Raw genomic sequence first — 26,074 nt, forward strand, 5'->3', positions numbered from 1 at the left:
AAATCCAGCTTTGTCATTTTGTAGGAAACTGAGGTTCAGCAAGGGGTTCTGTGGTTGTCATCATCTGGTTGTTCTGATCCCACGCCCTACTCCTCCCATGCTCTGGATCTCAGTCTGGGGCCTGATCCTGTCCAACTGGCTTCCAGTTACATTCAGCCATTGGGAAGCTCTGGTGGGAGACTGGAGGATTAGAGCAAGGGAAAAACTAGGGGATTTCACCCCTTTCTCTTGTTGCTTTGGTGAGCATCTCTCATAGTAGCTGCATCCCTCCCTTGGTTCCTGAACCCACTGGACGCCTTCTCTCATCATGTTCTCAGCTTCTGCTAGACGGGCTCCACCCTGGGCTCTAACAAGACCACTTCCTCTCATTGTGCCTCTTGCCTAGGAGTCAATACATTTTTGAAAAAAAAAAAGATGGGGGGGCAAGAGTAAACACTTCAGGCTTTATGAGTCAAAAGGCAAAACTGAGGATAGTATTTTGTAGGTACTTATGTAGCATTTAAAGCATAAACATTTAGGCCGGGTGTGGTGGCTCACGCCTGTAATCCCAGTACTTTAGGAGGCCGAGGCAGGCGAATCACTTGAGATCAGGAATTCGAGAACAGCATGGCCAACATGGTGAAACCATGTCTCTACTAAAAATACAAAAATTAGCCGGCATGGTAGTGTGTGCCTGTAGTCCCAACTACTCGGGAGGCTGAGGCATGAGAATCACTTGAACCCAGGAGGTGAAGGTTGCAGTGAGCCCAGATCGCACCACTGCCCTCCAGCCTGGGTGACAGAGCAAGACTGTCTCAAAAAAAAATTATATATAAGCATATACACATAAGCCTTTAAAAGTGTAAAAGCCATTCTTCACCTGTGGGCCATATACAAACAGGTGGGGGGCCAGCCAGTTCTACTCAACAGCTTTTCTCTGTCAATCCTTGCTCTACCTGTAGGGGTGGCTTCCCTCCGTTGCTCATCTTCAGATTGCCTCAAGGACCCTTTCCAAATCATCCAAACCCCGTGTACCTAATTCTCTACATTAACTTTTTGTAATTGAACCACCTGGCATGAGCTCTCTTTTCCTGAATGGACCCTGACCGATTTGGGCAATGACTTGTTTAAAATCACATTGCATGAAGTGGGATTATTATCTACTTCATAAATTTCTTATTGCTTTCTGGTCTTCAGAAATATGTTCACAAACACATCTCAATGGAATTGTGCAAATTCATCATTTAAGTCAAATCCGCGGGTTGTCTTCTTGTATTTTGACTACTCACACAGTGATGAAAAACTAGTGGCTCCACCTGCAATCCCTGCACTTTGGGAGGCTGAGGTGGGTGGATCACCTGAGGTCAGGAGTTCAAGACCAGCCTCCCAACATGGTGAAACCCCATCTCTACTAAAAATACAAAAATTAGCTGAGTGTGGTGATGGCTGCCTGTAATCTCAGCTACTTGGGAGGCTGAGGCATGGAGAATCACTTTAACCAGGAAGGCAGAGGTTGCAGTGAGCTGAGATGGCCCCACTGCACTCCAGCCTAGGTGACAAAGTGAGACTCCATCTCAAACAAAACAAAACAACCCAAAAAACAAAAAACCTAGTGGGTCTAAGGGGTGCCCATGAACCAAAATCAGGAACAAGAAACAAAATATTAAAGTTGGTCCCTAGACTGACACACTACTCAACATCACTGAGAAAAGTGATGGAAAAACTGACGAACAGGACTGGGCTGTAGATGTACATTACCGTTGGAAGTGGGGCATGGAAGACCATGCATGGCATGCTACATACCATGCCTTCCCTCTCTGCTGCCTCCACGCTGGGTACCATCTCTTTCTTGGATGGCTGCAGCCACCTCCTTACTGGCCTTCTTGACTTCACCCCTGCTCCATGACCTCTTAAGTGAATTTACTTTTATTAGCCATAAGCAAGATCTTTTACAAAGTATGTCTCCTTTCCAATGCCTTCCCATTTCACTCAACATCAAATCCAGTTTCCTCCTATGAACCCACAACACCCTACAGGATCCAGTCTCTGCCTCCTTTTTCAACTTCATCTCCTGCACCTCTCCTCTTCCTCATTCCAATCCAGCAAAACTGGTTTCTTTGCTGGTTCTCAAACTCTCCCCAAACTCAGGTTTCAGGCCTCTGCTCTTGTCCTTTGCTCTCCCTGGAATATACCCCTTAGACATCTTTGAGGCTCTCCCTCTCCTAATTCTTTCAGGTCTGCACTCGAATTTCATTTCACCAGCAAGGTTTTCCTCCAACCAGCTAATCTAAAATAGTACAGCTTCTCTCTTTATTCCTTAATCTTCCTAATTTCCTCTCAAGACTTTTACCATTACCTGATATCTACTGGGATTGCATCCCTGTCTCGTTGGTGTCTCATGTCACTCCCCTCTCCACTTAGGAGTCTCTCTTTATTCCCCCAGATTCCAGTCTTTTCTCTCTAAAGGCCACGCCCATGCTTTTCTCTTTGCTTAGAACATTCTAAGCGATGTTCCCTCTGAGTATGTATTATTTGGTCCTCTCCACTCCCACCAATACTTATTTTACTTCTCTGCACAATGTTCATTTTCTTCATAGAAATTACAATTGTAAAATTATGTACATGCATATATGCATATATATGTATTTATTTATATTTCTCACTTCTTTGTCTTTCTCCCATCTCCAACTAATTGTAAATTTTGTGAGGGAAGCAGTTATGTCTACTTCACCAACAAATGCATACCAAGTGCCTATATAATTCACGGCCTTACACACTGTAGGTGCTTAATAAAGAATCAATGAAAACAATTAAATTATACAGGATAGGGTCATTCACAGATCTAGGAAAAGTGATTGAAGGATCTCCTTACCGTATTAGAAGTTGTTGATTGCCCACCCGTATCTCTCTTGTTCTCACCATTTCTGTATACAATGATGGCTTTCTAATGTCAGCATCCATGAATTTGCAAGAAGACTTTCTTCAGCTTTAGGCACATGCTAGATCTGCATGCAGTCCCAGGGAATTAACACCCACAGGAGCAGCTTTTGGCCAGTGACCAATAGGAGTGGGGGTATAATTACCCAGCCTCATCACCTGCCAGATGGATTTACTGTTGGGGCATGTTGCCCACAGTTTCCTAAAAATCTTAGATGCCCTGGTTGCCAAAGGTAGCATCTTGTCAATTAATCTAGCTTTCTTCCCTTCCCGGTCTCATGTCCCCATTCCTCACTGGTGCTTCCAGGATCACCTTCCAAGAAAACTACTTGCACTCAAATCCTGGTCTCAATATGTGCTTTTGCAGAAACTCAAACTAAAATATCCATTCTACCCAATTCCCCACCACCACTCTCCTTTTGGGGAAGCGTTGCAACAAAAGTGTTCCAATCTTGCAATTATACAGATTGAGAGGGGAACAGTGGGGTGGAGATGGGGTAGACTAATTTGTCATTCACTAACTTTTTTCATTTAACCTCTTTCATGCCAACAGCCATGGCGCATATTTGGATCATTTTCTGTGATCCCCAAGACGTTCCCTACAAATGATAGCTCCTCTCTTTACTATAGAAACTTCCAAACAGGACTGTCATACTTGGTCTACAGCTGAATTCTGGTGCCAATTTCTTTCACTAGACTCCCTTAATAATAACAGCCACAACAATGATAGCAACTCAGGGAACATGCAATGTGTGCCAGACTCTGTACTACACAACTAACTCACATTATCTAATTGAATGGTTGCAACCAGGCTTTAAGGAAGGCACTAGTATTATTGCCTTTTTATAATAATGAAACTGAGGCCCAATAAGGTTATGGGCTCAGGATGCTTCCACTGCATAATTCACTACCATTTAGGCGGCTATGTCTTGCCCAACCACTAGGCAATAGAGTTTGGATTTGGCTAGAAATTCACCATTAGCCCTTTGGCCACACCACCTCTACGTCTCCCAAAGTCTCTGCCCTGTAGCACCACCAGGTCTCATCATACACAAAATTTATTTTAAGGCAAAACATTAGAATGAGATACTGTAGCTATAAAGTTTCTGAAATTTTAGGCAAAAAGAGTGAAACCCTTTGGTAATGAGAAACAATAAATGAATACTTAAATGTAATTGCAAGTGCAGCATTTCCTGAACACAAGATATAAAAAATTGCAGCCCTTCACACTTTTATTTTCCCCAAATTGGCTATTATGGTAAAAAAAAAAAATGTTTATCACTGCTCTTGGTTATGCATCTTAGGGATAAAATGCTTTCTTCCTGGCAGAGCTAGCGTTACTAGATAATGGCCCAAACTCTACAGCTTTCCTGGCATCTACTTGCACCTGCCCCCGTGTTCCCAACAGGGGTGGGGGAACGATAGAGCAAGTGGCTAGAGTCATGAGCAGGGGAATGGTGCTTATTCAGCCAGCACCCAGCTGAGTAGCACCGGCTTTCCTCTCCCTCAATGTGGAACCTCTCGTTGAACTGAATTTCACAGATCGCAAAGATGAGACTAAGCCTCAGTATCCTACTCCACCGATGCCAACCTCCCGAGGATTATGCTAGTGCCACTAAGAGTTCTCCATTCTGTCACTTTGAGGGGGAGTTTTCATTCCCCCATTAGTTAAATTTTTAAAAAAGGCCTAATAGTAATACATCCTAGGGCAACCCAAATAAACATTAAATATTTAAAAAGCAAGTTAATCAAGAGACAGTTAAATATGTACACCCTTTAATGTTTTTATATAGGCAGAGGCAGGGTTGGGGAAGATCCCATTCTGAGTAAAATATAATAAACTGGCCATTTGTTGTCTCAAGGGTAATTTTGCTAATTAACCAGAATAAATACCTTTTCTAGCACTCTAGTTGATTTTTAATTGCCCTTACTCGATAATGAAATAAAAATAATATGCTAAACGACAATGTATTGAATGCCAGGTCTTGTTTTAAGCATTTTATATATATGTCTTATTTAATACTTATAACAATACTATGAAATAGGTAACATTGTTTCTGTTTCACAGATAAGGAACGGAAGTGATAAGCAATTTTCTCAATATCATACAGCTAATAAGTAGCTGAGTGGAGGATTTGAACCTATGTAGTCTGTCTCTAGAGTCCAAGCTACACTACATTGCTTCAGCTTTAACAGTGTAAAACAGTTGGCACAAGTGTGAAAAGAGTATTTGATTCACTCATAATCTTGCCACCTAGAAATAAATATGTTGACATTTTGATGCAGTGGTTATGACATAATCTTTATAAATATAACTAGTTTTTGTAGTTTACCCAAACCTTTGAGGAGGAAGGTTGTAAGGTTTATCACCAAATTTGGAGAATATACTTGAGATCTAAAATACAAACTATGTCTAACCAGGTTTCATTTCAGAGGCCCCATGCAGCACCTCCAAAATCTCAGTCATCATCTGATTTTCAGAAAATCTGAAGCTGACATTGAAGGACACCCTACCATGACTGACAATTGGGAGAAACCTACCACATATACTAAGATTCTACGGATGGAGAAAACCAACCATGGTTTCGTACTTCGTATGAGACCTCAACTGAAAACGACAAGGGGAAGTGTTGTGAACTGAAGTGACTGATTTCCAGCCAAGCTATTTGTTTGTTTGTTTGTTTTTGAATGAGTATTACTGTATAATATGATTTAGAGTGAGAAGTAGGGATTTACTCTATCTATTGATCAATCAAGCAAATGATCAATCTATCTACTCATCTATCTATCTTGTTTAAAGATGGTAATGTTCTCACGCAATGCCAATGTCTTAGGTTGGACTTCTAAGAAGCAGCCCCTGAGATCAAGATCTGAGTGCAACTCCTTAGAGGATTCAGCTCTGAAAACACCAATAAGGCAGTGGAGAAGTGAGACAGAAAATGTAAAAAAGGTATTGAAAGGTGTGTTAATGATCAGGTTTGCACTGTGGGTGGATCGGTCCTGTTGGTGCCTCTGGGAAATGGTACGTTACATGACTTAGTGTTATGCCACATGAGGGGTGAGGAAGTTGGGATTGTTATCCTCCAACTCACATTTGTCATTGGGTAAAGGCTGCTCCAAGAGACATTACTCTCCAGTATTTCTTGCCTGCCCTGCCTATAGACCAAGCAGGTTCCAGTGGTGAGAAAAAGCCTTTTAACAGTCACAGGGACTTGTGGCTTAGCGTGGTGGCCCACACCTGTAATCTCAGCACTTTGGGAGGCCAAGGTAGTTGGATCACTTGAGCTCAGGAGTTTGAGATCAGCCTGGCTAACATGGTGAAACCCTGTCTCTACCAAAAATACAAAAATTAGCCAGGCATGATGGTGCACATCTGTAATCCCAGCTACTCAGAAAGCTGAGGCATGATGAAGGACAATTTTGCTAATTATCTGGAACACTGATTACTAATCTCATATCTAAAATAATGCTTAAAATTGACAGCAAACAATATTTTTATCTTGATGAGGTCTCAAGACATGGAAGTGACATAACAACTACTTTATTTTTTATTATAAATCTTCTGTTATTTCCTTTATTTAGTTGTTCTCAAATGAAGGAAGATTTTTACAAACTGAAAATCTTTTTTATTAGTTATTTGTTCAACCAAGGTCATAAATTTATCATCATGGCATTCAATGACCTGGTTACTTCCAAGAAACAAGAGGTGAGCACCTTCTCTACTAGAAGGTCATTAAAAAACTTAGTCTCTTTCTCCACAAATATCATATCTCGAAGGCTTAAGATAAGCAAATTAGGGTCCTTCAAAATTGTCATTGTATTGGTCTGAGAGAAACTATACTGAATTCTATTTTCCATTCCCCAACAGCTCGGCATGCTTTCTCTCCAACTGAAATGTCCCATGGAAGTTTTTAATAACCACCATTATATATATTTGATGGCTTTTTCTTGGTTTTTCACTCCTTTCTTTCTTTGAGGTACTCAATGCTGCTGAATGGTAGCATCCATAAAGTTTTCTTTTTTTATATTTTATTTTATTTCTGTTTTTATTTATTTTACTTTAAGTTCTGGGATACATGTGCAGAAAGTTTTCTTACCTTCTGAAAAACCTGAACTTTCTGGTTCATCCAACTTCTTTTCCATGTGGTCTTCTCCTATTGGTCTCTTTCAGTGACCCCTTTCATTCATTTTTTACAAGCACTGGCATCCTCTATAGTTCCCATTCTGTCTCTCTTGGTGACCTCTCTTCATCTAGATGTGACTTCATGATGATGACTCTTAAAGCTTCATTTTCAGTATTCACCTCTCTCATCTTACATAGGGTTTAGTGTGAAACTTCCTGATAGAAAATTCCCCTGTGCCTCTAACAAGCATCTCAAACTCTGCATGATCAAATCCTAACTTGTACTCTCTACTTCAAAATAGATTTCCTTGTTATTTTCCTTTTGTCAGCTTTAACTCCTTCTTCCTATTCAACTTATAAGGAATTCAAGGTGTTCTATAATCAGGGAAAAAAATGGCCTTTCTAACTTTATCACTTTTGTCCATCATAAATTTTTGTTCTGTTCACTATGCTCCAAACAGTCTGAACTTTGCTTTCTTCTTGTTTTTATTCAAATCATAAAATTTAAAAAATCCAAAAGTTTAAATTTAATTTTCTGTGTGATGTCAACAAAATGTTTCTCAGCCCAGTCTCCTCAAACAGTACAATAGTAGCCTCCTTCACAGAGTCTGTGTAATGACTACATAATCTAATATATGTCAAAGTATCTAGCACAGTGTTTGGCACATTGTGCCTTTGCAATAAATGTTCACATGTCTGTTCATTCATTCATCATTCTGACCCTTCTCCAGTACCTCTGCCATGAAAATTTTTGTTCCCATAGCCCCTTAACCTCTCAACTCTGTCCTTCTCTATCTTTTATTCATGTATAAGTTTAAAATGTTACTTGGCATTCCTAGAGTAGGCTTTCTACAAATATATTAAGTACCTTAAAATAAGACACCCTACTTTCCACTTCTGTGCATAAAGGAAGTACCAAAAATATGGAATCTAGAACTACTCTCCTGCTAGTTATCAAGTAAATTTCATACCAAATTTAGTATATTATTGCAGATAGAAAACAGTTAAGTAATAGTTGTTCATTTTAATCACAAATAATAAGGAAGATAAGGTGACAAATGTTTTATTTCTATGACAAAATGATACATTGCTGGATGTCAATTATTTCTGATAGGAATCAGGAACACACACATATGGTGCTGTAAAGAAGATATGCACTTTGGCATATTTATTAGAAGCAGCACATTAATATTTTGTGAGTTATCTAGAATTTTCAACACTGACATCTTACATCCTAAAACATGTGTTTGATAACTGGTTAAGTAGCTTCCTTTGATGTATCATTTACAAACTAATTGTTTTTCTTCAAATGACTTGAGTTTATTGCCCTTTTGGTCTTTGCAATACACTGAATAGTTAAAAGCTACTGAATATTCTTATCTTATTTCTGAGATTATCATCAAATCATTGGCATTGGCTTGTGACATTTTAGAAGAAAATAACTTTTTTAAGCATAAGCAATGCTTTCATAATCTGCTACTTCAAATCGCTGAGTTGTCTCAACAGCTGCTTCTTGCCATTCACCTTGAAAATAGAGTTTTTTCATCTACTTCAATCCCTTTAGAATTCCAGATGGGGTTCCTATAAGTTATTTCTCTCCAGAAGCTGTGTCTTATCATTTCATCTCACTGGAAGCCATAGGATGACTCATTTTTAAAGAGTGCTTTTAAAATTACCAAGGTATAATATGCATATTTTAATAAATTCAAATAATACTCAAGTATGTAGAGTTAAAAGTAAATGTATGACCTCTGCATACCAATCACACATCCCTCCCCAGAAGTAATCCCTATTAACTGTTTGTCTGTATCCTTCCAGACTTTACATTTTACAAATATATATAAACATATAGGTGCATAAGTTTAAAATTATATTGTGCATTTACTATTATGTTTTTTTCTTAACATGCTGCTACTTACTTTCTCTTTAGTAATACATTTTAAACATCTTTCTATATCTGTACATTCACTTTTAAAACTTCTGCATAGGACATATGTAAATAATTCATTGAGTCTGCTTCCTGCTGATGGACATTCAAGTTTGTTTCAGTCTTTTATTATTAACAACACTGAAGTGCACATCATTACATGCATATTACATGCATGTATTTGTGTATTTATATGAACATTTTTGAAGATAGATATCTAGAAATAGTATTGCTGGATTAAATAGAATGTACATTTAAATTTTGATACCTACTTCCAATTGTCCTCCAAAAAGGCTTTATCAATATACACTATTTCCAACCACATGTGAGAATCTACATTTCTCTCCATGCTTTATAATGTTGGATATCATTACTTTTACTTTTTAATTATTTATATTACCAACACCTTGCTAACCGTACTTCTTCTGAAACAAATGTCTTCATAATAATCTGTATAAATCCTGGCTTATTACTGAGATTTTCCCCATAATGGTACAGGTTATGAATAGGTACATGGATAATGGTACATGTTAAAATATGCAAATGTAAAATTGAAATTGCAACCCTAGTAAATTAAGCTGCTTTGGAACGGTGTGTATATCTCCTAGATGAACATTAATGGGAGCAAATTACAAGACATTCTGTAAAAGGAGATTGGCTAATCCTTCTTCCTTAACAGTAGACAGTAAATGTAAGGTGTGGTAAGCAGAGTGGCAAACAATTTCTTGCTTTATCCTACAACAGTGGTTTTAGAATTGTTTCTAGGAGACCTAGGGTTCCCAGGAGATCTTACAGGGTCTGTATGGTGGGGAGTGGGCAAGGTGTGTGGCAGGGAGAAGGCCGAGGAGGACTGGCTGGGGGCTTTAAGCTCCCTTCTTCTCCTGCTCCGACTTTCTCAGTAACTCATGTCTATTTTATACATGGAGCTTCTGAGTGAGATAATGTTTGAAAGAAAAGCTGTGCTACTAAAAAATATAATGATTAACCATATTTGTTTCAGAATCCAAGTAAAAATCTTTTAAATGAGGGGGCTGCTATAGATGGCAATACACTTTGATCTAATTTCTCTAGTTGCCTTTCACTGGGCCAGTCATTTGAATTTGTAGTCTTGGGAAGAAATTAAAGAAGCCCCGTGCTGGAAACTGTGATTGAAGTGTCTTCCCACATTGTATCCTTAAGCAGGGATTTTATGAAATTAGATATTACCCTGCTCTCCACTGCCACACCAGCTCAGGCAGTCGTTTCTAGTTCAGATAGGTCTCTTGATTACTCTCCTCCAGTTTGAGGAAAAGACTGAGAGTTCTAGGCTCTGGTAGTTCAATGTTTAGGGACTTGCTGCCTTTTAAATCTTGAGAGATTGACTTTTAAGTTACCTGCTCCTGCCACATCTCTTAGTGGGAAATCACTGCAGAAGCCATGCGGAGCTTATGTTTTCATGTACAATGTTACCAAGCATCCCAGCCCTGCTGTCTGGCCATTGGAAATTCTCATCTCTTGTCCCAGATCCTGCATGTTAATCTGAAAGCATGCGTTGTCTTGGTCACTCTCCTCCAGACGCCAACAGGTTGGTCCAGAACTTTCAGAAGTCAACTGCTTGCATGTCTACTTCCACCAGCACAGCACAGCTCTTACTACTAAATTTCCAGGGATTATGTGCTTAATACTTCTGAGCTTTCTATTCTTTTACTCTTTTATTAGCTAGTTAGGGGAGTACCTACTTGAGCAAGGTATTTGCAACTTTTGTCAGCTCTACTCTTAAAAACCAGTAAGAATATTGGTATCAATGCTACCTCTCTATGATGATTCATCACCTATGAATGGAGTCATCTTTGTCTTAGACTAGGAACACTTCACTTAATATATATTAAGTATACATATACACATATATACACTTTATATATGTGATATATAATATAATATATATATACACACACACATATATATATACACACTTAATATATAAATATTAAGGATGTGTTCCATAGTATACAGATACTCTGGGATACTCTGTGAAAAAAAAGTTTCTGCAGTCAAATGTATTTGGGAAATAATCTGTCATTCTTGTTGATTCAAAATGTGCATTAGAAAGGCAAAGTGCTAAAAATATTTCTTGAATTTATTTGATCGTACTTTAAAATTACTTCTCCAGTTTCCCTTTCTTTTTCTCTCACTTTTTCTCTTTGTAGCAAGTTTTTTTTTTTCTTTTTTCTTTCTTTTTTTTTTTTTGTTTTTGGAGGAGAGTCAGTTCTGTCTTGAAGGTACAACTCATAAATCCTCCCAGTGCCCACACTAGGTGGTGAGTGGGAACAGTGTTTGGGCATTCCGTGGGTGCAGGCAGAATCCTTTCTGTTTACCCAGAAGTCCCTGGGAGACTGCATTTTTCTGAGACAAAGCACAGAAGAAAGAAAGACCCCTCTGTGTGGCTAGCAAGCATGAACCACCATTCCCTACCTGAATGGGTAGGCAAACGCTATGTCGATGCTGAGGTTACTTTCTGTCTTGTTGACGCAGTCCACACTCAGCCGCAGGCCTCCAGAATAGCCACCACATGTTGCAAATGCAAAGATTGCAAAAAGCTGTGGAGAACAAATAAACGAACAGAAGGCAGTTATTAGGATGATGTTGCTCTAATGAGATATATCAAAAGCAGCTTAATGTCTGGATTGAGGGAAGTTATGGTCCTTCTGAAGAAGAGCATTGCACTTGGTTCAGCTGGAAGATGAAGGTAGAATGGAGTGAAGACTGGGGACGTGGTGTCTAAAATAATTGTCTGGCAAGTGAGAGAAATGTGGCTTGGAGAATAAATAAAGACAATCCAAAATAGCTATGTTTGAGTGTGTAAATAGCTGTCATGCCTCAGAGGGCACAGGCATAATCCCATAGTTAAAGGCCTGGAAAGCACTGCACCAACTGGTTAATAATGGATGTCTCCAGGTAGGAAGATGTGGGGATGTATCCTGCTCTCTACCATAAATATGATTCGTCTTTTGGAATAATATATATCAGTATTTCAAAGTCATGGTCAGAGAATTCTAGAGCTAAGAGTTTGAGGAAGAGTAGGTGAGTTTCTAAGAGGTGCTATTTTAGAGCACAAGATCTCAGTATATTTCAGCTTCCAACTTTCACTGGTGGTTACATCTCTGTGTTGGTTGCTGCTTCTAAGTCAATATTAAAAGTTTCAACAGTTCATGTCATGGTCTGTCCTGGTGTAGAATGTGAATCTGTGGGGAACCAGGCACCAATAATTAGGAGCAGGGATTCTGAGAAGTCTCCCAGGAAGAAGAGACACTTGGAAGACAGGATGGCCTAAGAGGGGACATAAGCAAATACTAAACTAGGTTCATTTCATAATTTGGCTAAGCTCAAAAGAATTTCTTGCTCATTTCTAAAGGAAGTCGATGAAATGCACCTAACACTAACATGCAGCAATATTCCAATTTATCTTAACTTTGAAATTCAGCTTCTTACAATAGTTTGGGGTCATTATTGGAAACACTAGATCATTTTGCACAGTGAGAGGAGTTATTGCACAGAAGTCAACTGGGGTCAAGGGCTCTGGAATGTGACCTTGGGAAAGCTGCTTAATTTCCTCATGCCTTGATTTCCTCATTGAAAAATAGCATTGACGGTAACTCTTCTGGGTCATTTTGCTATTTGTGGTGTGACACAGACAGTTGCTGTGGCCAAGAAGGCTGCTGGAGCTGGCAAGGTCACCAGGTCTTTCCAGAAAGTTCAGAAGGTGAAATGACTATTATCTATAACACCTGCCACCTCAATCTTAATCGGGGTAGAAAAAAAGCCTCAGAATTTTTTTTGTCTTAATTGGCCACTTAACTTTAGTAGGAAAAGACTGACTGATGATAACAGGGCATTGTGAAACCTTCACAGGCAAAGCAGTATTTTGTGAGTCACGTGTGTGTGTGTGTGTGTGTGTGCGCGCGCATGTGTGTGGCAGTTTTAAGTGACTAGTTTTTAAAATCTGTATTTTAAAAATGGAAAGAACTTGACCAAAAGATATAAGGATTGTAGTAAGAGTGAAATGTGTTAACATGTGGAAAGCATTTAGAACAGGTCCTGGCACTGCATAAGCTCTCAATAAATGTTAACGAATATTACTGTAAATAGCAGATGCTCCTTAATAAGATGTTCCGGGCCATAAAATAGGAAATTTACACTTAATCCCTAGCTAAATCTGTCTGGCTGTCTGCCCCAGTGAATCAACATTCAAGCAGTCCAGAAAAACTGATCTTTTTAACTTTGTTAGCTTTTGTTGCACAGGATTTGATGAAGCACTCAGAAGCTATTCCAGCTCGCTCCACAATCTAGGGTTGAGACACAGAATGCTGAAGCTGAAGGGAATCCCATCTTTAGGCCCCTGATGTGGACTTGCTTTCTCCTCGTGACCAAATGCTCTCTTCTTGTAACCAATTAGTATTAGTCGTATTAGTAGAAATAAAGAGAAAGTTATTTTAATGGTTCAATGCTTAATTCTAGTTTTCATCAGCCAACACTGGATGTCGCAACCCTTTGTGCCACATCAAGATAGTGTCTTTGGTAAGAAAGAATGGAACGATGGAGTCCAAAGCCCCATGCTGTGGCAACGGAGATAGCCCTTTCTGTCTCCAAGTTTCCTTATCCATAAAACAGGGATATCCCCTATGTCTCTCTGAATTGCTGAGAAAACTAAGTGAGATGGAATATGTATTTACATGCTACCCTCTTCCAATTCATACAGAGATTTGTGTGACATTTACATTTCTCTGGGGCCAGGAGTCCTAAATGTGTGATAGGCAATTGTGCAGGTAAAAGTAAGAAGGGATTGTACATTGTGGCCATTTTAAAGTGCCTACTATGGGCCAAGTATTGTGTCCACCACTTAACATACATGGTTGTATTTCCTAGTGGCAACAATGTTGTGAGGCATGTGTGCATGAAGCTTAATACTCCTATAGGAAAGATATGGTAGAATAGCATAATTGTTTCAAAATGCTTCGTTCAAAAAATCCTTGAGACATTAAAATGTAGCAGATTGGAATTGAAGGATATAAAAACAAATGTCCATTTCAGTGATTAATAGCTATAAAGAAACTACCTTGGCCTTTCATCTTATATTAACCGCTTTATATACAGTAAGGTATTATTAATACCATCATATAATAAACTTAAGAAGGAATGATAAACTAGTTCAAAATGTTAGATACATGGAAAGGAGGTGTTATGGCTATTGAAACCACATACACCACAATTTTTTCTTGTCACTTCTCTTGAGCTCTGAAAACATAAGGCATTGTAATCAAGTTAAATATGATACCTATGGGCTTTTGGGTTACATTTTTCTCTTTCCCATAGTCCTCACTGCTGTAAGGTACATGGATGTACTTTGGTCAACAAGTAGGCTGAGGCAGACATCCAGGCCTGCATGACTCAGCAAGTTTAGAGTGCAGGCACATACTCCACTAGTTATATACCATGTTTGTGTAAGCTCATACTTGGCTCAAATCCACTATTGTCTGGAAAAGATATAACTGCCCTGCTGACATGCTCTTGGGCCCAACATGGCTCTTGTGCAGGTGCAGGCACCCAGAGAAAAAGTGAAGCTACTGATCCCTGTAAGGGAGAATGACCATCTGGCAGATGGTTGGCTTGCTTGTGCCCAGAGAAAGAAAGAGTTAAGCTACTAACCCTACAGCTGGTCTTGCAGGCTGGCCATGCAGCTGTGCATGGAAGCCGGCTGCTGGGAGAAGCCGCAGAGCCAGAACAGACAATCAAGGTAAAGGTGTAAGTAAGCTGCTGATGAGAGAGCTGCTGAATAAAGCCATGTCTTATTTACCTGCTGTCTCTCAAGTGATCTTCCAGCTCCCTGCCCCATGTCTACCCACTCCCCTCTGCCCTCAGCTGGGGCTGGAACCTGACCCTGAGCATGACACTTGGCATAGTCATGGACCTAACAATTGGCAAAGAGGATGAGATGAGGTGAGTGAGTCTTCAGTCCCTGAGGGCTCTTGAATTGACTTTGTGGCCACAGCATGAGCTGTGATACCTGGTGGCTGCCATGCTGTGAGGATGAGCCCCAGTGAAAACATAGGAGGCAGTGGACAGGTCTCCTGTGAGTGTGGAGAAGGCACTGAAGCACCTGGAAGTGCACGGCACCGAGAAAAAGAGTGTGCCTTTGCCAGTAGAGTCAGATGGGCATTTGTGGCTGTGCTGTAGGAAGTGCACGTCCAGTCCCTGAAGGACAAGTGCAGGGAGGAGGAGGAACCTCCGTTGTGGGCGTACCCTGTGATCCACCAGAAAATCGAGCTTGAACAGCTGTTGGGTGTTCAAGTCCAAGGGTCAGCCCAGGGATTCCCTACCACAGTGAAACACATTTCTTACGGTGCCTGTGTCCCTGCTGAGTTGTGGGGGTTGAGCAAGTAATGTCGGCAGTCATGTACAGACTTAGTGAAAGTCATTTGAGAGAAGGACATTGCTGCACAACCTGGTCCTGCTTGAGCATTCCAGTTCACATGTTGCCTGCTGCAGTCAGGTGGAATTGTAAAGCCTTTTCTATTTGATAAGAGACTGGCTGAGATGCCCAGCTTGGGGGGCACTGGATGACCAGAGTCACATGTGAACTTGGCAATCTACTGGTCCCTGCACCTGGATAAGTTTCCAGGCAAGGCTGCATAGACAGCTATGAAAGCTGGTCAGTGAAAGCAAAACCTGTGTCCTTGCACCTTGGCATCAGCTGCTTGACTCCCCATTTGTGCACTGTGTATGTCTCTCCCATACCTGAAAATGTTCTGGGGGTGGATATTTTACATGGCTTGGCAGCTGTGCCGTCTATCACAGACTTGATGGACCGCATGACAATGGAACTAGGATGGTACAACTGTGTGGTGGTCTTGACCAATGCATTTCTCTCCACTGACATTGCTCCAGAGAGCCAGGAACAGTTTGCCTTCATGGGAGGGCGAATCACAGTGTTGCTGCAGGGCTATATGTATAGCCCCACCATGTGTCATGATCTTATTGATGATGTTATGTTAACCTCTGATTCTCTTGCAGATTTAGAAGTGGCAATGCCTCAATTGCCTGGGATTGGGATGATAAGACTGAGGCAACCTTTCTGGCCAGGGGTGCCCATTTAAACTTAATATACATGTGACCACAGACAGTTTCAGTTAGGGCTTTTAGCAGTGCATGGAGTGCCTCGGAATGCCAATAGGCTTTTGGTCACAGCTGTGGAAGAGAGTTGAGCTCCAGTATTCCTTAAGAGAGAAGCAGTTAGTAATAGCAGGATGGGTGCATTCATGAGTAATGACCCCCACCTTCTCCAGACAGAAAACACAGTTAGTAACTGCATATGCTGCCCTTCAGCCTTGTGAGAGCATGGCAGGGTGGGTTACAGTCGTTGTGTGGATGATTTACCCTATAGTGGGTTGGGTGCATTCATGGGTAACAACCTCCCAGACTGGGATGGCACAGACATCCAGTTTAGTGAAGTGGGGTGCCTACTTGGAACAGTGGAGTACACTGAGTACAAGTCCCTTAGCAGCAGAATTACAAGAAGCCTTAGGATCTGTAGTCCTAATGCAAGATAAGGCCAAAGGCATCCCTAGACCCTGCACCTTCACTGTTAGGAAGGGTGTCCTTCCATTCCTAATAGGGCATGGTATACAGATGGGTCTAGCCAAGGTGCTACTGCTGCCTGGACTGTTGTTGCAGTCCAGCCTAGTAGTGACACCATACGGTTTGAAACCAGGCGTAGGCAAAGTAGCTATTGAGCTGAACTCAGGGCAGTGTGAATGGTCATCACCAAGGAGGTGACACCTATGGTAATCCATGCCAATAGCTGGACAGCTCATTGACGCTTATATGTCAGGCTCATGTGTCAAGTCTATGAGTAGATATTGGGCCTGTGTGCCCACAGCTTATATGTATAACCTGTGCGTCCAAGGCCTATGTCTCCTTCAGCCTAGGGGGTGGAGTGTAAGGTACATGGATGTGCTTTGGTCAAGGAACAGGCCGAAGTAGACATCCAGGCCTGCATGACTCAGCAAGTTTAAGGCACAGGTGCATACTCCACTTGTTGTATAATCTGTTTCTGTAAGCTCGTACTTGGTTCAAAGCCACTATTGCCTGGAAGAGGCATAACTGCCCTGCTGACACTGTGCTCTTGGGCTCAACATGGCTCTTGTGCAGGTGCTGGTGCCCAGAGACAGTGAAGCTACTGACCCATGTAAGGGAGAATGACCGTCTGGCAGACAGACCAGGGGCAGCCAGGACACGGCTCAGCTTGCTGGTGCCCAGAGGGAGGAAAGGTTAAGCTGCTAACCCTACAGCCGGCCTTGCAGGCTGGTCATGCAGCTGTGCATGGGAGCCGGCTGCTGAGAGGAGCTGAAGAGCCAGAGCAGGCAGCTGAGATAAAGGTGTGAGGAAGCCGCTGATGAGAAAGCTGCTGAATAAAGCCATGTCTCATTTACATGCTGTCTCTCAAGTGTTCTTCTAGCTCCCTGCCTCATGTCCACCCACTCCCCTCTGCCCTCAGCTGGGGCAGGAACCTGACCCTGAGCATGACAACTGCTTAAAGGGAAACCATACTATATGATTGATAATAAATTAACATGGGTTTGGTGAGGATTGAACATATGATGTCTGTGTAACACTGGAAGAGTCAGATCCTTCTGAGTGAATAACTTATTACAAGGATGTTTGATTCTGTATTTTGGAGTGTGAAATCAACTCCTCCAGGGAAAATCAGCCAGTAGCCTGGTCCTATAATTGGAATACATCAAGACACAGTGAGGAGAGGGGACTGGAGGATCTCCAGGGGTCTGAGATTCTCTAGGTGTTGCCTTGAAAGAGTGGGAGGGGACTTCAGAAATCTTCCCACTGATTCCCCTCCCAGTTACTCACCCAATCATTCCTCCTTACATGGGGGAGCAGAGCAGTTCTGGGGTGAGGCAGACCTAAGTTTGAGCCCATTTCCTAAATGTGTGACACTGGGCAAATCACTTCACTTCTCTAAACCTCAGTTCTCACATCTACCAAATCAAGACTAACATGCCTCATTCATTGGATGTTTAATGACAGATTTGCTATGTGCCAGCTGTTGGAGAACAAAAAAATTAAACAGTCACAGAAAAGACAAGATAAGGAGTTTCCCACCCACCATGGGGCTTAATGCTACATGTGGGAGACAGAACCAAAAAGCACATACAAATAAAATAATCTCAAATTCTGTTACACGTTTTGAGGGGAGTTATTCTGGACAGGAGGTTACACCTGGCGAGTATTACATTTAAGCTAAGACCTGGAAGATGAGTGAGAGGAAGCCCTGCAAAAACTGAGAGTTGGAAGTAGGATCCCGGTCTCTAGACTTCCCCAGTTAGTATTCTAATTAGCTCTATGGTTGTGAGAAGAATGATGTTTGTTTGTTTGTTTGTTTTTGCCACATCGGTAAGAGTTGATTCTCAAACGATCCAGTCTTCTTCACCCAGAAATGTACCATGGGTGCTTTGGTGACCTGAGGTTCTCCATGTTTCTCCTGAGTGTCTCATAAACACATACCTGGAAGCTCATTACCATAGCAAAGCAGGTGATTTGTCCTTTCTTTCTCTTTCTTTCCTTCCTTCTTCTCTCCCTCCTTTCCTTCCTTCTTCCCTCCCTTCCTCTATTCTTGCTTCCTTCCTCTCTCTCTCCCTCTCTTTCTTTCTTCCTACCTTTCTTCCACTTTTTACCCTTGGTGGGGTGGAAGAATTTAGAAGGAGGATCTTGGGAGACATTACAAAGAGACAAGGCATTCCTTGCTTGACCACTGATGCTCGAGAGGCCATTAATGCTAGCAGCTGAGAAGGCTTGCCTTGCAGATGCTCGGTTCTGCAAAACTAAGTCCAACTCCTAATGTAGACAATTTTCCCTTTGGAGAGACAAAAAAGATAGAATAACTTTCTGTTATATAGCCAGGATGGAATGAAAACTGGGGGTGAGACCTGGAAGGCTAAGGAGTGAGAAAAGCCTGAGGGGACAGTGTGAGGGGGTTGGTGTAGAAATAAGTGAGATAGAGGAACTACAGTGAAAGATCTCCATTTGAAGCTGACTCTGCAATGACTATAAGCAAGTTGATGAGAGATGTAAAGACATGGTGGGGTGTGTGTGCACGCGCACATGTGTGTGTTATACTCTCCAAATTCTAGGCTCCACACATCTATCTTCAGCCAGCACAGCGCCTTCTTTCTGGTAATGTGGTGCACTAGTTCACCTTGCCAGACATTGAAGGTGTAACCCAGGGGCAAAGGCCATTTACCCGTTCAAGTAGAATTATAAAACCTCTGTATTCCTATCTTTTCTTAAGCTCCTGATACTCCTTAAACAAAGCAGATACCTCACCCTCCAGCACATTCTAATATAATCAATATCATAACCACTGGCCCAATCATTCACCTCTCTTGAGTTCAGGAGACCAAAATAAATCACCTGCAATGAATTCTCATTTCACTACTGTCTTAGATGATCTACGGCTCTGTTCTTTAGAAAAAATTACTCTCAAAATTGACAAAATTAGCCAACAAAGAATCCCTTTCTATGCAGCCTGAGTAGAAATACATTTAGGTGGAACAGAAGAAAATTGTCCTGTGTTTTCTAGCTTAATAGTCATCCATAAACCAAAATCACCCATAGCAGGAATGATATCTTTGCAGTTAGTGACATCAAAGGTTTTCCCCCTGGAAAGACGGCAAGCAGCTCACTTCTTGGTGCTAACAGAACCACACAAGGAATATCAATGAAAGATGATATTAATCCTTCTGGTTAATTTGTAAGTCATAGTTAAATGCAATAGGTTGGAGGAGGACAGAAAATCAGGCTGATTAATGGCACTTGTAGGGATGCTTGCTCTGCAGTGAAGTCAGGGAGGGGACATCTCCCAAGGCCTGGTATACAACCTTCATGTACCAATCCTGGAAGAAATAAGAGTCAGGAGACTGGTAGGTAAGGGATTGGGAGATTGAGACCAAGCAGTTGGTACCACTAAGTTGAGCATGCTAACAAACAAATCTCCCATAAATAAAGCTGTGTTTTATAGCATTTGCTAGTTCCCATAGTGCAAGCATTTCCACCATGGCCAATTCCAAGCTACGAACACACTGCCTCTAAAATTGGACCTGGAGGAGATCTGCACAACTCCACTGCCACCAAGGTACTCACTGGGGCCAGGGACCTTCATTCACTTTGGGCTTGTTTCATTGATTCACTCCTTTTCCACTAGGTATAATCATTCATTCATTCATTCATCCACTCAATTACTTACTCACTTATTTAGTTAGTTATTATAGCAGAGGCTGTTGATGCCCTGCTGATAGCTGCAGCTTCAGCGGGTCAGTCCTGGTAGACACCAAAGGCTTTCTTCCTCATAAACCTCTGCTGAGGGCATTCACAGCTAGCATGAGTGTGCTTGGCCTGAGGCTGGAGTAAGTAGACATCCCCAGGAGCTAATTCCCTGGCAGCTTTCAAACAGTGTGAGAAGGAAATTGGTGGGTAAAATCTCCAATGTTCTTGCCCTTCTGAGGGACAATTTTGAGGTGTGTTCAAGACCATTTCTCAGGTGGTGCCTATTGAGACTGAGCCCGTTTCCCACAGAAGCAACCTGCTCACCACACATCATTGGCTGGCTTTCCTTCCTTCCCCATCCCACCGTCCACTTGTCATTGTACTTCCCACCATTGCTCCCCAAATAAACTTATTGAACCAAAATTCTTGTCTCAGGATCTCCTTTTGGGAAACATGACTAAGACAGTTATCAAACGCTAACTGAGTGGGCACCTTTTACTTTGCAGGCACTACAAGTACCCAGGACTGTGATAATAAAGGAATCATATTTCCCTAACCACCTGATCTCAGCTTCTAACTTACTGCATTTTAGTCTCTCTGACTCTCTCCAAATAAACTGAGCTCCCTCCAGCTGTAGGACCTTCATGCTGTCTGTCTCCTTCAGTTGAAACTTCTGTCCTCGCATGCTTTGCACAAAGGGCTTCTTCTCATCCTTTCTTTTCTTTTTTAAGGAGGAAATCTTCTTTGACTACACTAACTAGCCTTCCTCATTTTAGTACACACCAACCCCGGTTCCCATTATTCCATTTTTTAACATAAGCAGCCTTTTAAAAATTGGCATGTGTTTGATATTATTTAACCCATTGCTTATGCTTTGTTTACCACTTCCCTAAGGAAAGGCAATACACGTGTTTTGTTTATTGCTGAATCTCTACAACCTTGCATAGTGCTTAGCATGAAGTAGGTGCTCCCTAAATGCTTGTTGAACTAAAGAGAAAAAGAAATACAATAAATAGATAATATCCTTCCCCTACCTCCAGGGAACTTGCTGTCTATTTGAAGACACAGACAAGCTAATGAACAGGCACTGCAATGGTGCTTTACTGTGGTGGCAGAAATTGGAGCATGTTAGGGGAATATACGGTACACGATTGCAAGGGAGGGGAGGAGGACATAGCTGTCTGGAGGAATGCATGGCTAAGCAGAAACCAGGAAAACATGCCTGAGTTATCCAGGTAAGAGAGAGAAGAATGTTTTAGGCAGAGAAGAGCAAGTCAAAGACACACAAACGAGCAAGCAAGGCACATTTGGGCTGTGCATTTGGTAAGCCTGCATATGTTGTAAGGTAAAAAGAAGAGAGTTACTCAGTTGAAGAGGCAGGCAGAAATGTGTCAGGTATGGGCTACCAGGGATCCAAAATCGACAACCCATGGCCATATCCAGCCTCAACTCTTCAGCTATGTATGGATGCTTTCATGCTCTGATGATAAAGTTGAGCACTTCTAACAGACAGCTTGTGGTCTACAAAGCCAAACCTATTTACTATCTGACTCTTACAGAAATAGTTTGTCAACGTGAAGAAACTGGGTCTTGCAAGAGGAATAGGTTTTCAGCAGGGGAGAGGCATTAAAAAAAAGTGCAGTTTAGAAAGACCACGCTAATTACACTGGTAAGTGGATTGGCAGAAGGTGGAAGATAAGGAAGTGTCTTACTTCCCCAGACAATGGGCAAATCCTTTGCCAACAGGACCATGCTTCAGGCATGTTTGTATTCCCCTTTTGGGCCAAAATGTTGTTGGTGGCTCACAAATTTTATTGAATAAGCAAATATATGAATGAATGGGCAATAGAAAGATGAAGTGCTTGAAAAGGGACATTTTAGCACTGAATAACTGAATAGTAACATTATAATGATGATGATAATAATGATACAATAATTATATTTAGTTTTCTGTGTCAGTCTCCTCAGTAAGTCATCATTTACATTGGCTTATTTAATCCTCTCAACAACACCCTGAAGTAGAAATATAACCCCTCATTTTTCAGATGAGGAAACTGAGGCTAAACAGCAAGACCAAGGTCACATGATCTACTCGTAAGTGAAGCAGTCATGGGTTGAACTCAGGTCGGCCTTTCTCTAAAGTGTCTTCATTCTTCCCAGCTCTCCCAGGAGTGTGTACAGGGTCTCTCTCCAATGGAGCATACTGTGGAAAGACTCATACAGAAATATTGAAGTTGGGCTTTCTAACTAAGGCCTTCTCTGTCAAGTCAATGTTCAGAAAATCAGATGAGGGCTACATGAAGCATCTGTAAGACAAAGCCCTGATCGTCCACATTGCTGCAGGTGGTAGCTCATCTATTGTGTCTCAGCAACACCCAAGCAAGCCTCCACTCCGCAGCATCGCAGGCTGCCGTGGGAAGGGAGTTAGTCTGGCATGATAGGAATATTTGAAAAGCCTGATGTGAGTAGGTTATGCCAATTACACTTGACAAGTTCCTCCTCCTAATTGTCAGCCACCCACAGCTAAGGATGCCAGGTTCCTCACTTTCATGCAGCTTCACAATTCAACAGCTCATAGGTTAAAGAGGCCCAGAGTCTTCCCCTCCTCTGTCCTTTGATGTCCCCTTCTTGTCCCATCTCCTTTTATGATTTGTCTTGAACTGATGATTAGTCCTCAGCATCCCCGAAGAGCATTTCTGGGAACAAAGCTGATTACCTCAATAGTAGCCCTAAAAAAAGTGAGGAATATGTCCTGTCAGGATATTTTCCAGTGCAGAAAGAGCTTTTATTAACTGTGGCCTCCCTCACACTCCACGCCCTATACAGGAGGCCCCCAGTAGACAGATGAATGCCTCTAAAGCTTGATGTTCCATTCCTACTGATCTTTGTCTAATTCTTTCTTTTAGTTTTCTTCTCCTACTGATAAACGTATTTTTCTAAGGAAATTGACCAATCGTTTTCTCAGCCATCAATTTATGGTTACTGCTATGGGCGTATAATACTTTGACCCAGAAGGCTTTTGTGAATAACCTTGTAAAACCTCAGATGGGACCTTCGTGTGAAGATAAAAACTACAAGCTGTCCCTGGAAGACATGCAGTTGTATTTTATTTGGAGGCACTGAAAAGTATTGTTAAAAGGCTTTCCCCCATAGAGCTATGTGTGTTTTCCTGTCTATAATATATAACTATCTGTGCTCTTAAATGGCCCCAATATGGTCCATCCTGCATTCCATTTCATGCTACCTGTCAAAAATTGAATACTGTGCCCTTCTGACTGCTTTGTGATTTGTGTGAAATCTTTCCAGGCAAAAGCAGCCTTACAGAATTGGTACTTCATGCCATCAACTGGGGAATTCTGACTAGGCCCTACAGAAGGAAAACTCCAAGTTACTTGCACGGCAAAAGAAGTTTCTGTTTTCATTTTCTGAAATGACTAGTCTGGGGACTGCACCACATAGCAGAATATTTGGCTGTAGATAACAGAAAGCCTGACCTACGGGAGCTTAAACAAATAGGGGTTTGTTTTTCACACATATCAGGAATTCTAGAGCTAGGTGACTACGGTATTGATGATGTCTGGGTCATTTCTTTGATTCTTAGTCTTTGCCTCATTGTCACAGAATGGCTGCTGTGTTCCTGAGCACCTTTCACTGCATAGGAGACTAGGAAGTGAATATTCAGCTTTCCTGAGTCTTACAGGGGAGGTGGGCAAGAGGAAGAGAGTTGGGATGATTGTCAGCCTCCACTCTGCCACAGAAACTGATGAGAGAAACCTGGCAGAAATAAAACAAGCGTCCAAGTCATATTATAAAGGAAACACAGCATTGTCAAGCCCATTCAAGATCCAGTCATTTCTTTTTCACTAGATACTTCCTAGACAGCCCTGTGCTTTTATGCAATGAGCTAAATTGAACTCTTGCTCATGAATTGAAATTTAAATCTCTGCTTGAGTTATATTTTCCCACATGAAGCCTGATACAAATCTTTAAAATAAAACAACACATGGTTGAAATGGTAAAAACAATTTGGAAGCAATTTTCATTCTTATAAAAAACAGAGTAATTAAATTATGAGGTATCCAATCAATATTATGCAAGGATTAAAAAGGATGAATAGCAGAACAGAAAGTTGAAAGTTGTTTATAATCTTTTTAAAGCAAAAAAATAAATACATGTATTGCATTGTTGTAAAAGAAAATATTTCTACATATACATACAGTATATACTTTTTTCACAGAAATTTAAAAGGTCTAGAAATATAACGCTGAAGTATTATTAGTTGTAACCACTAAGGAGTAGAAGTTAGAGGCAGAATCTCAGTTTTAATTATTTTTGTATTATTGCAATGTCTTCCAATAAGCATTGTAACTTTTGTAACTAAAAACTGATTTTCTTAAAATTGTAAATGTAGACAACATCTGGGTAACTTGAGCAAAGTAAATTCAGAACTGTCATTAGATGGGTGTGCTGTTTTTCACTTTCATTTGGATGAAAAATGTGAAGTTAAATAAACCCACTCCCTTTGGAGTTTATCTTCAATAGTACTTTCAAATTTTTTATATTTACAGAGACTATAAAGTGGAAGAACATTTTAGACCGGCTTATTCAATAAGATATTTTGGCAACATCTCTCTTTAGAATCAGTGTAAAAATATTTCAGAATACACCAGCAGAATATATGGCTAAAGTATAGCATCAATCATTAGTTGATTAAAAAGGACAACGTCCATCAGGTTGAATAGGAATAATTACCTTTAAAGGAATCAACTCCAATTCTCTCACATTTGTCAAAATGGAATAATAAGATAAAATAAAAATTCAACAGAGCTGACACCATTTCTCTGACACCTGATTAGAGAGAGTCTTGTGAATTAATTTCTTGCCTACGGTCGTGTTTTTGAACTTGGTATTTTTCTTGGGTAAATTTGTGATATGGACTTCTGGAAGTTTCTAACCTACCATAACCATATCTTAGTGCATTGAAGAAAATCAGTGCTGATAGATACCTTAACTGTATACTTCTGCTTTATAGAAAAATTAGAGCACGATGAGCTCATGCACACAGCTACTGTTCCATAGTTAAATAGCATGCATCGGATATGCTGAAATGAACTACTCCTTGCCAGAAGCTGTGCTTTCATGATAATACAGAATGATTGAATTTTTTAAAAACTGAAGATAAGTCACAACCCTCAACTTCCTCCTTCCCTTGTATTTTAGAATAGGCTTCAGATTGACATGTGCAGTGTTCTCTGAATAGGAAATAAATTCCCATCGGGATTCAGTTCTGGCTGAATTCAATACATTTGGCATGTCTTTTTAAAAATTTAAATATTTTAGCAGTCAGAGTTGTATTTATACCCATAGAGCAATTTAGAATAACATAGGGTTATTCTGGAAAAAAAAAAAATATTGATCCGTAGTCAATTGGTTGTATTCAATTAATGCCTTTTCACTAGACAATAAGAGTCATTAAGCAAAGAAGTGTCTCTTATCCTTCTTCCTTTTTAAAAAAATTTTTATTCAGCTTTACCTTAATGAAAGACAAGCACAGCATCCATTAACAGAGTAGTAGGAGGTTTTCATTTGTTTGTTTGTTTGTTTGTATGTATGTTTTTGAGACGGAATCTCCCTCTGTCACCCAGCCTGGAGGGCAACGGCATGTTCTTGGCTCACTGTAAACTCCACCTCCTGGGTTCAAGTCATGCTCCCACCTCAGCCTCCCAAGAAGCTGGGATTACAAGCATGCACCACCACACCTGGGTTAATCTTTGTATTTTTAGTAGAGATGGGGTTTC

General features: G+C 40.9%; 1 protein-coding gene across 3 annotated transcripts in view; it reads right to left on the reverse strand.

Moving 5' to 3' along the window:
• The window catches only part of SYNPR (synaptoporin), a 327,904-nt gene that overhangs the window by 115,472 nt on the left and 186,358 nt on the right, over positions 1-26,074 (reverse strand). For all 3 annotated transcript variants that reach the window (XM_025376947.1, XM_025376950.1, XM_025376949.1), the window contains one exon: positions 11,418-11,542. In XM_025376947.1, the coding sequence (XP_025232732.1) occupies positions 11,418-11,542 (125 nt within the window). The remainder of the gene's footprint in view (positions 1-11,417; positions 11,543-26,074) is intronic.

This window comes from Theropithecus gelada, chromosome 2 (assembly GCF_003255815.1).
Source record: "Theropithecus gelada isolate Dixy chromosome 2, Tgel_1.0, whole genome shotgun sequence".
Lineage (NCBI taxonomy): Eukaryota > Metazoa > Chordata > Mammalia > Primates > Cercopithecidae > Theropithecus > Theropithecus gelada.